The sequence below is a fragment of the Mobula hypostoma genome, chromosome 6 (genome assembly GCF_963921235.1).
Source record: "Mobula hypostoma chromosome 6, sMobHyp1.1, whole genome shotgun sequence".
Lineage (NCBI taxonomy): Eukaryota > Metazoa > Chordata > Chondrichthyes > Myliobatiformes > Myliobatidae > Mobula > Mobula hypostoma.
Genome location: NC_086102.1, coordinates 141,616,044 through 141,633,251, shown reverse-complemented (window position 1 = coordinate 141,633,251; position 17,208 = coordinate 141,616,044). Strand labels below are relative to the sequence as shown.

General features: G+C 38.0%; 1 protein-coding gene across 4 annotated transcripts in view; it reads right to left on the bottom strand.

Annotated features, from left to right (window-relative positions):
• Positions 1-17,208, bottom strand: part of LOC134347667 (uncharacterized protein C2orf80-like) — a 54,816-nt gene that overhangs the window by 23,407 nt on the left and 14,201 nt on the right. For 3 of the 4 annotated variants that reach the window (XM_063050038.1, XM_063050036.1, XM_063050037.1), the window contains exons 2-6: positions 15,897-16,006; positions 15,498-15,579; positions 10,298-10,380; positions 7,242-7,329; positions 3,290-3,367 (exon numbers count right to left, since the gene is read on the bottom strand). In XM_063050038.1, the coding sequence (XP_062906108.1) occupies positions 3,290-3,367; positions 7,242-7,329; positions 10,298-10,380; positions 15,498-15,579; positions 15,897-15,949 (384 nt within the window). In that variant the 5' untranslated portion in view covers positions 15,950-16,006. Of the gene's footprint in view, positions 1-3,289; positions 3,368-7,241; positions 7,330-10,297; positions 10,381-15,497; positions 15,580-15,882; positions 16,007-17,208 lie in introns of those variants that run through there. The other variant, XM_063050039.1, reaches the window with a different exon arrangement.

The window sequence follows — 17,208 nt, the reverse complement described above, 5'->3', positions numbered from 1 at the left end:
TTCTAGGAGCCTTTTGCAACTACCAACTAGTCATCGCTGCATTCCAGTCCATTGTAGTTGGCCACATAGTTTGAATACACTCTTGCATGAAGAAAATAAATCGATGTAAGAATATGGTTGCTATTCATTGCTTTCATTATTTTGGGGATAGCAGCAATGTGATGGAATTGATTCACCATGTCTTGTGGTTATATTTAGTGTTCCCATGATAAAATATTCTTTAGTGTACCATATAGCCTACTGTATATTATGGAACTACTTTATGTTGTAGTAACACATCATTGAGCATGCGCTATTAGGTGCGTATTGATCTGTACATGTGTGTTCAGTTCGGTTTCAGTCAGTAAAGAACCCAGTTAACTTAGCTCCCGTCTCCAGCATTTTTATTTATAGCTTTGTTGTGTAACCTGGCCACATACACAATATTCAGCTTTCCTGATGATGGCACCAGTGCTATATCTTGCTTCTCATTCTCCTCAGAACAGAGAATGACATACCCAGGCAGCATCCTGGGAATGTTGTAAACTTCCAAATTTAAAAATGTCAGAAGTACGAAAGTTAACAACTGTACTACTGTAACACTGAAATGTTCAGTTAATAGTCTGACCTGCAGATCATCATGCAGAAGACAGCATAATTACAAGGAGACACGGGAGACTGTAAATGCAAGGATCTGTAGCAGAAAACAAACTACAGGATGAACCAGTCAGGCAGTATTTGTGGAAGCAAAGGAATAGTAGACACTTCAGATCAATACCCCCTTGTTTTGGGCTCTTCTTCCCTGGGAAAAAGACATCCACCTTATCTATGCCTCTCATCATTTTAAACATTTCTATAAGGTCACTCCTCACTTTCCGACATTCCAAAAAATAAAGACCAAGCCTGGAAAATCTCTACTTATGACTCAGGTCCTGTAGTCCTGGCAAAAGTCCTTGTAAATCTTTTTTGCATTCTTTCCAGTTTAATCATGCCTTTCCTATAACAGGGTGACTAAGATTGTGCACAGTACTTCAAGTACAGCCTCACCGATGACTTGTACAACTGCAGCATAATATTCCAACTCCTATCCTCAATGCCCTAATTGATGAAGGCCAGTGTGCTAAATACCTTTTTCACAACTCTGTCTACCTGTAACACCACTTTCAAAGAACTACTGTATGTTCTCCTAGGTCCCTCTGTTCTATTGCACTCTCTATGCTTTGCCATTTAAAGTACGCTGCAAGTCCTGGTTTCACTTTCCAAAGTGCATCACCTCACACTTATCTGTACTGAAATCCCTTCAGCCCATTTCCCTAATTGATCCCCCTGGAATCTACAATAACCACCTTCATTATCAACACTTCCTAATGTCGTGTCAGCAGCAAATTTGCTGATTAAACCTCGTCCATTTGCATCAAAATCATTTATATAAATAACAAATAACAAAGTTCCAACACCAATCCATGCAGAATACCAGTAGTCACCAACCTCCATTCCAAGAAACAAACTCCATAAAAAAAATTCAATGTATCAGTAACTTAAATCAGTGACCATCAGTTGTTACCTCGTTTTTCTTCTGCACCCGTAAAAAGGCTAAAGAGAAGGAAAAGGCCAAAAGGAGATCGGAATTAAAATGTTTGGCCACCAAGAAGTTCCATTTTTGGCAGAGGAAGTGGAGGTGTTCGACGAGGCGATCCTGCAATTTACGATGGGTCTCACCAATGTAGAGGAGGCTGCATCAGGAGCACCAGGCACAATAGACGACCCCAGCAGATTCACAGATGAAGTGCTGCCTTACTTGGAAGGACTATTTGAGGCCCTGAATGGAGGTGATGGAGGAGGTGAATGGGCAGGTGTAGCACTATGGCTGCTTGCAGGGATAAGCACTGGGAAGGAGATTAGTAGGCAGATATGAATGGACAAGGGAACCACAGAGGAAATGATCCCTGCAAAAAGTGGATCGAGGGGGGAGGCAAAAATGTGTCTGGAGGTAGGATCCTTTGGAGATGGCGGATGTTGCAGAGAATGATGTGTTGGATGCAGAGGCTCATGGAGTGGTATTCAAAAGGAATACAAGGTGTTACTCCTCCATTTTGAGGTTTAAGATGGCACTGGTGAATCTCAGCGACTTCTGACTTCTGGCCAGTGAAGCAAAGAAATCAACTAAATACTTTGTTAATCACTCTTTTTCTGGTAAACAATCTTCACGAACAATACCCTGCGGTTTCCCTTTGGACTCGGAGGCAATTCGATGTGGCAGAACCAAGGTGAGGTGAGGCAACAGCCCATCGCCAAGGGTGGGGAAGACCCAAGCTTCAATTGATTAAAGTGCCAGGCCAAATCGGAAAGGTCGGATACAAGGCAAATCGAGGTGGCGGGGTCCAGGCGCCAAAGTGTATTGAAGCAACTGAACCTGATGTTTCAACAACAATTTAGGTACCAGGCCAGACTGAAAAAGTCAGGGATGTCGGGGCCTGAGGGAGGAATGGGCCAGTTCAGTTCACCGCTCCGCTCTGTGCTGAACTAAGGATCTGTGGAAGGACTCTCTTTGTGCACTTCAGTTCAGAACACAATCTGCTTTCGTTTATTGTTTGCATTTGTTATGTTTTTTATCTGCACATTGGGTGTTTGATGGTCTTTGTTTGAATGTTTGTATTTGTTTTCTGACTGCCTGTTGGGACATGAATTGCAAGGTTGGATAATGTATACATACTTTGATAATAACTTTTTGGTGGGTAAGGAGAAGAGGAACTGTTAGCTGTGGGAATGTTTGGGAGATGGAAGAATTGTGGGTGAAGGCAGCATCAATGGTGGAGGAAGGAAAACTTCATTCTTTGAAGAAGGAGAAAGCTATAAAGTGGGATAAATATAAACAGCTACAATAGTTTTCTTTTAACCAAGTCAATATTTGGCAACTAAGGGAATAGCATCAAACTATAAAAACTGACAATTTTTCACACTACTGAATCAAGAATTAGCTGCAGTAAACTGTTCCACTGTTAAAGATTCAGAACAACCAATAGGAAAAAGTTATATGTGTCTATTAGTTTTAAAGCTGCATACACAAAATAGTTGCAATAAAATGGAGAGTGGAAATGTTGTGTGATGCTTCTGTACCTCACCAGGATCAATGATTAAAACAACTGCTTGCTTGTAATTCAAATTATTGACACATATTGATATAATATCTAAATGATTTTGAAACAAAATAAATGAACAACTAAAGAAAAAAACCTTGAAGCAAGATTTATGACATGACCAACAGGACTTTATTTTTTTATTGTCATTATCCTTCCATAGATAATCTTACCTTCATTCTCTTACAGAATGGAAAACTTGAGGGTCTAAATCTGTAAAGTTCAAGAATGTCTTCTACAGGCAAACTGTTCTGAAAACAGATTTTTTTAAAATGATTAAAGCCTTTAGAAGAATATTAGAAACAAGAGAAAATCTGCAGATGCTGGAAATCCGAGCAACACACACAAAATGCTGGAGGAATTGAGCAGGCCAGGCAGCATCTATGGGAAAAAGTACAGTCGATATTTCAGGCCAAAACCCTCTCGTAGGACTGGAGAGAAAATGCAGTGGAGTAGATTTAAAAGGTGGGGGGGAGAGGAGAGAGAACCACAGGCGATAGGTGAAGCCTGAAGATGGAGGGATGAAGTAAAGAGCTGGGAAGTTGATTGCTGAAAGGAACAAAAGGCCATGAAAGAAAGAAAATGGGTGGGGGGGACACCAGAGGGAGGTGATGGGTGGGCAAGGAAATGAGGTAAGAGAGGGAAAAGGGGATGGGAAATGGAGAAGGGGGGGGTGGTAGGAGGCATTACTGGAAGTTTGAGAAATTGACATTCATGCCATCAGGTTGGAGGCTACCCAAACGGAATATAAGGTGTTGTTCCTCCAACCTAAGTGTGGCCTCATCATGACAGTTGAGGAGGTTATGGATGGTCAGTCTTACCAGTGTACAAGAGGGCACATTGGAAAACACCGGACACTGTAAGTGACCCCTACAGATTCACAGGTGAATTGTCGCCTCACCTGGAAGGGCTATTTAGGGCCCTGGATGATAGTGAGGGAGGTGGTGTAGGGGCAGGTGTAGTACTTGTTCAGCTTGCAAGGATAAGTGCCAGGAGGGAGATCAGTGGGAAGGGACAGATGAACAAAGGAATTGCGTAGGGAGTAATCCCTGAGGAAAGCAAAAAGTGGGGGGGGGGTAGGGGAAGATGTGCTTGGTGGTGGAAACTTCAGAGAATTATGTGCTGACCACAGAGGCTGGTGGGGTGGTAGGTGAGGGCAAGAGGAACCCTATACCTGGTAGGGTGGCGGGAGGATGGGGTAAGAGCAGGCATGCGTGAAGTGGAAGAGATGCAGTTGAGGACAGCGTTGATGGTGGAGGAAGGGAAGCCCTTTCTTTGAAAAAGGAGGATATCTCCTTTGTTCTAGAATGAAAAGCCTCATCCTGAGAGCAGATGAGGCGGAGATGGAGGAATTGAAAAAAGGGGATGGCATTTGACGGAGGAATTCAGAAATATTAGGAATATTTCAGAATAATAATGGAAGAAAAAAATCACAGCAAGCATTGCAATGAAATAAATAACATGACACAAAATATTTCAAATAATTCTTTTCACATCACTAAACAATAATTAACAGAAATGACTTCATGATCTAATTAGTATAGGCTATGGAAATCATTTAGATTTTAACAGTAGAAGAAAGAAATGTGGCACTTGTAATACACCCAGTAATTGAAGTTATACTATTTTATTAGCTAAACTGTTTGAATCTCCAATTAAATCATGCTGGCTAAAACACTTTTTTTTAAGGTTCTGACATCAGATTTTATCCAATTTTAAATGTTTAAAATACTTTTGGCTACAGATCTGGATGATCCATTATTATGGATATCTCCATTGTATTTTTATTCTCTGACCTGGATAAATAACTATGACATTTTCTCTCACAAACTCCCATGATAGAATGCTTTGTTACATGATAGGCCAAAACTTACGAAGTTTAGACTCCTGAAAGTAAGTTAGTCAGCCTAGCTGGGAGTCTCAATCTATGGAGGGAGCAATGGCCTCAGTTTACACCCTAATTCCAGAATAATGTTCAGGATAATAGTAGCTTTCACTGTAATATATAAAGTCCTCTTGGTGCTATGCATCAAAACTGAAGGAAATGGTTAATAGATTAGATTAAGTAATTGATCAAACAATGACTTGTAATGGACAATTGAAATCAGGGTTACAAATATCAAAACTATATGGTATTGGTAGATTTTGTATTGGAAAGGAATGTCTTTAGTGCAAATTGTAGCACAATCTGCATTCATCCTGATGCAATTCATGGCATGGTTTACACTATTCTGTACCGCAAGACTAAAAGGCTTGACAATCCCTTGTTACCTGTATCATTTAGTTCTGATTTTTAAATTGTCCAGGTTATACCCAAGTTGACCAGAAGGTTAAGCTTGCCCTCAGTACTAATCCCACCGTAACACACAGGCTTCTGCCTTTTCAGAACACATTGTCAATGAGGCAGGAAGTTTGATGCATCAGTGTGTTTGCTTTTTACACTGATGCTACATTTCTGGTCACCACACCATAGGAAGGGCATGATTAAGATAGAGAGGATCCAGCAAGATTCACAAGGAAATTCCTGGATTGCAGAGCCTAGAACAGATTGGGTAGACTGGCTCCGCTTTCCCTGGAGTGAGGTAATCTTTGAGGTGACATCATAGAAGTATATAAAATTATGATACAGATAGATCATGAGATAGCCAGTGTCTGTTTCCTAAGGGATGGATGTCTAAAACAAGAGAACATAAGTTTAAGGTGAGAGGGAGAAGGTTTTAATGGGGATCTGGGGACAAATTTTTCACATAAAGAGCAGTTAGTATCTGAATGAGTTACTGGAGGAGGTGGTGGAGCCAAAAACATTAACAACGTTTAAGAAGCATTAAGCATGGCATGGAGGAATATGGAGTTAATGCAGGCCACTGGGATTGACATAGACAGGCATGATCATCAGCATAGAAGGGCCTGTTCTTATGCTGCATAACTCTATAACTTCATAACCGCCAACTGTGATTCAACAGATTACTCTTACTTTGGAGATGGGGGTGCCATATACAGTTACCCTTTGTCCATTCTTTTTCTTGTTGACTTTAAATTGTACAATTCCTTTCCTCATAGTTTAAGTCATTAATGGGTCAATAGTCCTTAGGATTGAATCTCAAAGTTTTACTGATATTCCAGGTGGACATGAATGGTGTTCTTGTAAAACATCACAGAATCTGTTTCATTGTCCTAGCTATTTTAATAAATGATATACATTCTGTGGCTACTTTATTAGGTACCTCCTGTACCTAATAAAGAGACCATTCAGTATATGATCATGGTCTTCTACTGCTGTAGTCCATTCACTTCAAGGTTTGATGTGTTGTGTGTTCAGAGATGATCTTCTGCACACCACTTTTGTAACATGTAGTTATATGAGTTGCTGTTACCTTCCTGGCAGCTTCAAACAATCTGGACATTCAACCTTTGACCTCTTTCATTAACAAGCTGTTTTCACCCACAGAACTGCGACTCACTCTATGTTTTTCATTTCTCGCACCATTCTCTATAAATTCTAGACTGCTCTGTGAGAAAATCCCAGGAGATCAGCAGTTTCTGAGATAATCAAACCACTTCATATGGCACCAACAATCATTTCACGGTCAAAGTCATTTAGATCACATTTCGTCCCCATTCTGATGTTTTGTCTGAACAATAACTGAACCTCTTGACCATGTAAGCGTGCTTTTAGGCATTGAGCTGCTGCTACGAAAGGCTGATTAAATATTTGTATTAACGAGCAGGTGTACAGGTTTATCAAATAAGGCAGGCACAGTGTGCATTGAGCAAGTATTTAATTCTTAAAAATGCTAAGTTTCCTTTTTTATTTTCAACCTGTAATATTGCTATTCCTTCAAAAATTAGGAACAACTGCAAGTCCAAACTACCTGCAACAAAGAAACTCCTTCCAATAGATTTTAATGAAAGTGGATGATTGAAACTATTAGAAGAATTATCACTTTAATTTATCTTTTTATAAAAGGCTCTCAGCCTGAACTTAATCTGCTGAATATTTCCAGCACTTTTTGTTTCTATTTTACATTTGACAAAAAATTTTTGTATAAATACATATAATTTTAAGTCTTATCACAGTATAAAAAGATACACATAGTTCACTATAATGAAAATGCAATGACTTGCCATTAAAATTCCAGCGAAAGAAGAAAGGATCATTGCTTCTCTTTCCAGTTTATTTGGGTATTTAGAAAGAACACGGCTTGATATAGTCCTATAGTCAATAAAATTAAATTAGGCTCTCTTCAGGAAAGTAGCAGTGTTTTGCAATAGCGGTATAATATTCTGTATTCCACTTGACCCTCCATTGTTTTCATTATTGAAAGAGAGGAATTCGGAGAGGAGACACAACAGTTTTTTCAAAAGGAAGGAGCAATAATTGAAGAGTAAGTGATCAGTATCATATAAATTGCAATCAAATCAGATTTAAAATTTTAATTAATTTAAACACAAAATAATTTAAAGTAGCTGCTAGGAAGATTTAACATCTTCCAAACTCTACTGTCCAGACAATATCCTATTTACAGCATCACTTATATGCAAAATGCAATCATCTTTTGCTTATATTTCAAAGGCTGTCAAAAATCCCAGATGAACTATTCAGAATTTTATTTTCCTTTTCATGAAAAACAAGCAGGTGCCCTTCACCCTGAAATTCTAATGCACGAATATATTTTGACAAACAAGTTATTCATTCCATAGAACTAGGCTGTACATAAAAAATTAGTGATTAAAAGTACTGTAACTCAAAACTACATATACTTGCTGATTCCAGCAGTAATAATGCCTTTCCACGAAAGCTAATTTTTACTATGAATGGTGTTCTGATCTTAGACAGCATCAACAGATTATTTATTCTGTGTTTCAAAATGCACTAAAAATTGTTCCTCTTTGGATTTTGACTATCTATTTAATTAGAATAGAACAGAAAAGTACAGCACAGTACAGGCTCTTTGGCCCATGATGTTGTGCGAACTCCTTGATCAATCGAACCCTTCCATCCTTAGTCCACATCCTTCTATTTTTCCATCAAAGTGCCCAAGCCTCTTAAATGTTCTTGTATATCAGCCTCAACCAGCAATGCAGTCCAGATACTTAACGTTCCCTGTGTAAGAAAACTACCTTTGGCATCTCCCCTAAACCTTCCTCCATTCACCTTAATAGGATGTCCTCTAGTATTAGCCATTGCTGCCCAGGGAAAGACTCGCTGGCTAAGAGTCCACTTTTATATGCTTATATAAAAGAGACATTTCTATGTACTTTTTGAAACTATCATAAAATTCTTTGAAGCCTTGAATGCTTCATTGAGTAATCGATACAAGAATATTAGATTAGATTATGAGGACACTCAGTCCTCGCTTATTGTCATTTAGAAATGCATGCATGCATTAAAGAAATGATACAATGTTCCTCCAGAGTGATATCACAAAAAAAAACAGGACAAACCAAAGACTAACACTGACAAGACCACATAATTATAACACATAGTTACAGCAGTTATTAGGCATGACATTGCTTATTTGTCAGCATTAGTCACAAAGTTTAATTTAATCAATCTTCAATTGCAAGGAAGTGACTGTATCTTATCAAAGTCAATTCTGTCACCTTTACATTTCTGTCCAAGTTAACCCTATTTAGGTGCAACATTGACCATCTCGACCTTTTCCAAATTCCAGGCCTCTCTGAGTTGGAAGAGAAAGAAAGAATACCAGATGATGATCTTTAAGTATCCTGTGCCCACCTGGGTGAGCTGCATAAAGACACATCAGAGAGATTTCAGGATCCTCTCTTCATCCAAATGGGGAAATAAATCCATTCCTGAAAACTTGTAATGAGAAATTAACAGGAAGGATGGAGGAAGAACTGATCTCACTACAAAATGACTTTGAGCTGAAGCAGAGGTTCAAAAGATCATTTCAAGACTTTTGGTTGCAGAAATAAATCTCTAAACACTATCCTGCACAGTGGAAAAATGTCAAGATGTTCTTTAGTGCCTTTCCAACATCATATTTAGTGGAGAGCAATCACCCAACTTCCTTCAATGCAACAAAACAGACTGCAAATTACTGAATGTGGGGATCTGAGATTCCTTCTGAGGGACATTCAGCCTGATGTTGAGAAGCTGATATCACTGCACCAAGCCATCTATTTCACTGAAAGGTGAAACACAATGAAGTAATAAATAGTTAGACTACTAATGTATGCTCTAAAGTATTGATGAAAATTGCTTTCTATTGTAATTAAAGAAATAGTTTTATTTTTAGCCTTAAATAGATTTGAATAATTTTTGCAATTATTTGTCATTATTTTAAATTTGCAGTTCTTATTTTCTTTTACTGGGCATTGTAAATCAAAATTATTTATAGTTTTTATGTAACGGCCAGAAAGACAGGGGTGGGCACTAGGGATGTGGTCTGGAAGCCAAGGGAGAAGTAACCCAGTTGTGTTTGAAAACCACTGCCGTATGCCTTCTTAACCACCTATCTACACACATAACACCTTTGAGGAATATTTGGATCTGGACACCAGGATCCCTCTGTTCCTCCACACTGCTAAGTACCTGAATTTGCCTTCAAGTTTGATCGTTCAAAGTATATCATTTCACGTTTTACTGGATTAAACTCCATCTGCCACTTCTCAGCAGCCCAGCTCTGTATCCAGTCTATGTCATGTTGTAACTTACTATATCTTTCTAAGTATCCACAATACCACCAACCTTCATGTTATCAGCAAACTTACTAACCCACCCTTTCACTTTCTCATCCAAGTCAATTATAAATATCACAAAGAGCAAGGATCCCAAAACAGATCGTTGCAGAACACCACTAGTCACCAACTTCCAGGCAGAATACACTCCAGCTACAACCACCCTGTCTTCTGTAGGCAGGTCTATTCCAAATCCATGCTACTAAGTTTCCATAGATCCCATTCATGACTTTCCAGGCAAGCTTTCCATGGGGAACTTTGCCAAATGCCTTACTAAAATACACCACATATACTGCTCTACATTCATCAAACTGTTTTGTCACTCCCTAAATGATGTAAATGGAGCTCTTATTATTCTGTGATTTTATGTTTAATATATGTTCCCATAGCATAAGGTTTGGTTGTTTAAAAGTGACCTATTCTATTAAGATATCATGATTGATCAATCTTTAATTGGTCACAGTTGGGGTACTTACACTTTTTCATTTTCAAGGTCTTCTCTGTCTTCCCCATCAGTTAACCAAAGCAAAGCAACATTGATAGCCAGGTCATAATGTGCCTAAAACAATAAAGTTTAAATGGGTTATTTCTGGTTATTTTGACTACAGTTTTCTCTGTGCTGTATGTTATGCAGGCACTGTTTGTTGCATTCATGCACTTTTGAGCCTTTTTGGAATGTCATTTCATTGAGAAACAGAACTACCAGCACTTAGCCAAACACCTCTGTATCTGGTAGGCAGTAGACCTGAACATCATCATAAGAAGGTAAGATAAGATCATGCTTGATACTACATTCAATTTTTGTTTCAGTGGTGATTTACAATATAACTCTGGTGCTGAAACAATACTATCACAACTCTGTACAGATGAATTTTAGTGAAAGCTTATGACTATTTAAAGATTTAAAAAATATCAGTACCTTGAGGTCCAGTGCAAGTCTAATGCAACATAGCCAACACAGTACTCACTATCAACTGTGGCATTGATGTAGTAATCTATATAATTAGTATTCCTTTCAGTACCCATCATTTTTCTACCTGTGCTCTCTAGACAATCTTTGTGCTATAGTTAAAATTATGAACAAGTTTTTAAAGCCAAGATTATATTTTTGAATGCTAAACTTGGTGTGACTGAATGCCAGTGCAATTGAAGGACAGAGTGACTGGTGCAAAGGTAATTATAAGGAATATTCTCTGTGCACACGCGGAATTACAATGAGAGAATGGAATGGTAGAGCTCTGCCTTCATAGTTTACACCCTTTAAGAAAGGTACAGCTGAAGAGGAAAATATGTTGCACTTTTAATTTGGTAAATGTCTGATGGTAATAATAGAATAATCAGTTTTAACATTTCTCATGTCAATATATATTTTTTACAAAAGTGCTGTCCACTTCCATTAACACTGAGAATCACAAGGAAATGGAAATGATGAAAATGAATGCATGACTTTCTCTTCTGGTAGGGTAACATGTGATAAGCGTACACGTTGTACTTTCAGAGTAAATTTCATAGAAAAGAAGAATATTTTCTTCCCCTTTTATAATAAATGTTACAACAAAGAGCAGATTCCAATAGGGTCATGTTTCTGTTTTTCTCTACATGATCTTTCTCTCGCCACTCTTCACCCCACTCCATCATGGCTCTATCAATATCACTCTTTCTTTGGACCACAGATGCATACCTAACTTCTCCTCAAATGCATTTGTGCTAGTCCTCTCAGCTATTCTATTTGATACTAGCTTCCACATTCTAAACTGATTAAGTTTAAGAATATTAAGAATTCCATAACTGGATTTATTAGCAACTATAACTATGTCTTTACTTTCTAAGTCATCCACAAATTAATTAAATCTATTAATTAAACAGAATTCTTTTGTATCATTGGACAACATGTATAATCACCATCAGATCGGGTGTCATAATTATTTTGACAGAAATTCAGATTCAAAGTAAATTTATTATCAAAGTACATAAATGTCACCCTATACAACCCTGAATTCATTTTCTCGCCAATATTCACAGCAAATAGAAGATTTACAATAGAATTAATGAATGATCGTATTTTGAAAAATGGACAAACAACCAATGTACAAAATACAGCAAGCTCTGCAGATATAAAATGAAAAAGAAAAAGAAAGAAATAATAACAATAAATAAATAAGCAATAAATATCAAGAACATTAGTTGAAGTGTGCTTGAAGGTTGAGTCCATAGGTTGTGGGAACAGTTCAGTGATGGGGCAAGTGAAGTTATCCCCTCTGAGGGATAACAACTGTTCCTGAACCTAGTGGTGTGGGTCCTGATGCACCTGGAGCTTCCTAGTGAAGCAACAGCGAGAAGAGAGCATGACCTGGGTGATGGTAGTCATTGTTGAAGGATGCTGCTTTCCTGTAACAGAACACCATGTAGGTGTGCTCAATGGTGGGGGAGGGCTTTACCTGTGATGGACCGGGCTGTATCGATTACTTTTTGTAGGCTTTTCTGTTGAAGGGCATTGGTGTTTCCATGCCAGGCTACGATGCAATCAATATAGTCTCTGCCACACAGAGAGAAGTTTATCAAAGTTTTCAATGACATGCCAAATCTTAACAACTTCTAAGAAAGTAGAGGTGCTGCCATGCTTTCTTTGTAATGACACTTACGTGCTGGACCCAAGGCAGATCCTCTGAAATGATAACAATGATAAATATAAAGCTGCTGACCCTCTCCGGCTCTGATCCTGATGACGATGTCATGGATTTCTGGTTTCCCCCTCCTAACATCAATAATCAGCTCCTTGGTCTTGCTGATATTGAGTGAGAGGTTGTTGTTGTGCACCACTCAGTCAGATTTTCAATTTCCTTCCTATATGCGGATTCATTACCACCTTTGATTTGGCCAATGACAGTGGTGTCATCAGCAAACTTAAATACGGCATTGGAGTTGTACTTAGCCTCATAATCATAAGTGTAAAGTGAGTAGAGCAGGAGGCTAACCACACAGCCTTGCTGATGGAGGTTGCAGAGAAGATGTTGTTGCCAATCCGAACTTTCTGGAGTCCGTAAGTGAGGAAATCAAGTATCCAGCTGCACAAGGAGGTATTGAGGTCTAGGTCTTGAAGTTCTTTGATTATTTTTGAGCAGATGTTAGTACTGAATGCTGAGCTGTAAATAACAGTCACCAAGAAGTAACCTAAAAATTACAATCAGAATAAGGCATAGAGCACAATAAGACATCTAAAAGTAACTTAAAGGTGAGATATGATGGCAAGATTAAAGATGTTAACTATGAAACTGGCAATAACTTTCATACATTCATATGATATCATGGAAATTTTGAGTTTGTAACTGCAGTTGTGCCTACCATCTTCAGCCTTCTTCCCAACAATTAAGGCAACTCACTTGAAGTTAAATGAATTTAAAATATTTATGTCCAAGGTCCCTTTAAAGTAACAAAGAACCTCATGGTAATGACTATTCAATTTGTATGGGGTTTTCCTCTAAGTCAGTGGTAAGCCATTATTGACCACAAATTGTGGGCCATGATGGTTATTTTTCTTCAAGCAAGCAGGGACTGGATGGGCTGAATAGCTTCCTTCTATTCTGTAATTTTGCTGTGATTCTGTAAAGAGATTTAAATTCCAGATATATATTTGCTTCTATTTTCTGTGATTTTAGAAGCTGTAATCTTACCCAGTTGATATATAAACAGAATTTGACAGTTTAACAGCCCCTAAAGCTCATTTAAAAAGAAATTAATGAAACGACCCATCCTGCAAATATAATATGAAACGTCTATCTGAAACATCATGTAAAATTCATTTAAGTAACATGTGTTAGTATTGTTTCAGCAAAAACTCTCTCACCTCTGATTCACATGTTATTGGTTTAGACCCCACTCAAAGACAAACACAGAATCAGGCAGATGCTAAGCATCATTCTGCACAGAAACCATCATTAGCTGTTAATTTTGTCTTGTTTAATAATTCACAAGGGAATGCATTTATTCATGTGCTAAAGTTAATGGAAAGTCTGTGGTACAATTCCTTATAAAATCTGAACTGGTTTATAGAATTCAGTTAAGCACAACACTGAAGGCATTATTTACCCTTAAGCATAGAATAAGATAACCCATATAATTTCTTGGCAAAATGGTAAGGGATTTGGATTTGTTGGGGGTATTGGTCACAGAATTCATGCATTGAGCATTAAGAAAAAATAAACTGATTTTATTAACTTTTTTCATTCCTACTTATAAAAATGTTAAAAGGCCTGAACAGATTAGATATGGCAAAGTTATTTCCCATGGTAGGGGAGTCTAGGACAAGAGGGCACGACTTCAGGATTGAAGGACGTCCATTTAGAACAGAGATGTGGAGAAATTACTTTAGTCAGAGGGTGATAAATCTGTGGAATTTGTTGCCACGGGCAGCTGTGGAGGCCAAGTCATTGGGTGTATTTAAAGCAGAGATAGATAGGTTCTTGATTAACCAGGGCATCAAAGGGTATGGGGAGAAGGAAGGGAAGTGGAGATGACTGGAAGAATTGGATCAGACCATGATTGAATGGCGGAGCAGACTCGATGGGTCGAATGTCCTACTTCTGCTCCTATATCTTATGGTCTTATAATTGAGCAGTCGGTGGCGAGCCACTTTTCTTGAGTGACAACAATTCCACTGAATGTATACCCCCAGTGCTGTTGAGTGTGATGTTCCTTGACTTAGACCCCAGAACAATGAAGAAATGGCAATGTACAGGTATTTCCAGGTAAGGATGGTGGGCAACCTAGGGCCATAGATCCATACCATACAGGAACAGGCCCTTCAGCCCAGTAGTTTACACTTGCCATCAAGCACACTTGTACATGAATCCCACTGTTTTCTCCACTTTCCCATTTACTCTGTCCACATTCTACCATTCATCTACACTAGGAGCAATTGACAATCACCAATTAACCTGTCCATCTGCACAACAGAGGTCAGGATTGAATCAAGATCACTGAGCTGTATACCAATAATTCCACCAGCTGCATCCCAGTGTTGACTCAAGTTTAAATGTGCCTAAAGCCCTTGCCCTTCCTGATGGCAGAGGTCACATTTTTGGGATGTAGGGCATTTTATAGATGGTGCATACTGCAGTCAGTGGACGGACTATAGCTTGACAGGTTTCTAAATTTTAACACCAACCTCTAACGTTTATGAAGATAATTTTGTGAGTTGACCTGTGATAGGTACAACTTCACTGTCTCCAATTTTTGGGCCGTCTGATACAGGTGAACCATCCACTTCTACTTTTTCTTTATTCCAAAAAGTTCAAACTTCAAAGTAAATTCATTAACGAAGTACATAAATGTCACCATCTACTACCTTGTACAGTATATGCAGTAATGATACAACTGAAAAGCTTGAGAGGCCATTCCAGAAGTCATTTGAGAGTCAAACACATGAGTGAGTTTGGAGTTACCATTCGACAAGACCAGATAAGGATGGCAGATTTCCTCCTCTGACAACCCTATGGCTTTTATGACAACAGTCGTTTGTTCTTAAATTCCTAATTATTAATCTGAATTTAAATTCCACAGTTGCCGTCATGGGATTTGAGTCTTTAGTCCAGGTCTCTGAGTAAGAATATTTCAAACAAATAAATATTATTTCAGATTGTCCAAGTAAGAAGAATTATGTGTAGTTTATATTATTACCAGATCAGTGAAGTAGGTTGACTCCATTTTTCCCTTGGGATCGAAGTTATTTTCATAAATTCTGATACCAATGTAATTTCTCCTTTATACAAAAATAAATCCTGATTACATGACAAAAGTACAACAGCTGAAAATAACTACTTTGTTTCCTATCCTATTAAAAGTACAATCTATGGCAGATCACTGAACTTCTGCATGCAAGTTAAAATTTAGCTTTCTATAATGTTAAGCCAGAGCAAACATAAAAATTGGATTCAATTCTTTAATTCACTAGAAGATATGACACAATCAATATTCCTGGGCTAATGAGAGAGAAAAAAATTACAAGAGCATATTCTTCTGACTTTTTTAAGCTTGCATACAAAATAGAGTAGCATATTATTACCATCGGATACATACAATAATTTTTCAATTTCTTTCTTGATTCGTTTTTTTTCCAATTTCAGTGCCATTCTCCTTCAAAAATCCCGTTGTGAATGGACTCCAGAGACTGTGCTTTATTTTATTCTCTGCAATGAAAATTAAGTTTCTTTACCAGGAACAGCATCACAATTCTAATTTCATCTGCATTTACTGACAAAACATTTTGACAATTAAATGATTAAAGACATTTTGATATATTTTCATGTGTGGAAAATTACTCTCAAAGATATAATTTTCATAATTAAATACACAATATCTGAATTCGTATAGAGTGCTGTCCTGGGCTCCCAGGAGTTCCATTCCCAAAAAAAAATCCAATTATTCTTGACTTCAAATAAAATTATAGTCATTGATAGCAGATTGAGCTGAGAAATTTTCTTTAGTTACTAAAAGACAATACCTAGGGTTCTGGTCTCAATTCAAAGAATCAAAGTACTCTTCTGTTGTTGGAAACCTTGCAGCAAACAAAAATGGCAACATGTGCCCTGGGTTTAAATTACATGTGTCTCACTTACGGTATAACATTTCCCAAATGCTTACTCAGTTGATTTATCTTCAATTAGAAACCAACAAAGAAATGCTTCTTTTGTTATAAAGTACGAGTAGCTTTCAGATACTCTGAAAAAAATGATGTAGGATACTCAAATTTCTTTCTAGAATACAGGAAATACTCGCTTAGTTAAGAGTAAATTTTACTAGAATACCTCCTTCTTTAAATATTTCATAGAACACTGTTGTATCAGCATCAATGCCATTTAACCTGTTAAGCAAATTTAATTTGGATAGATTTCAGCATAATAATATGAACACTGAATTTTCCGTTTTCAGGTAACCCTCCCTCCCATGATCCTTCCCCATTGTTAATTGTTCAGCCAGGTTCTCACTCCCTAAGGTTCACCTTTTCTGTTCTCACACCCTAGACCCCTCTGCCATCTGTTATCTACATTAATACATACTCTCTTCTGCCTACCAAATGCCCTCCTCCATTAAATTTAATCTGCCTATCATCCCCCCTTACCTACTTTCATTTTTACCTTCCAGCCTGTCTCTATCTTCCCCTCCCTCTTCTCCTCCTCCCCCACCCAGCTTCGTCTGCCCATTATATCTCCCTTACCCTGCTAACACCTTCCACTCTCTGTCTCTGCTTTACCTAAGGCTCAATGTGTCTTACGTTTTATGTTTCTTACTGTCCCTGAACAGTGTCTCTGAATCAACACCAATCCACCCCCCACCACCGACAAAGATAGCTATTGTGGACAGAGCAGGTATTCCGCAAAACAGTCACTTA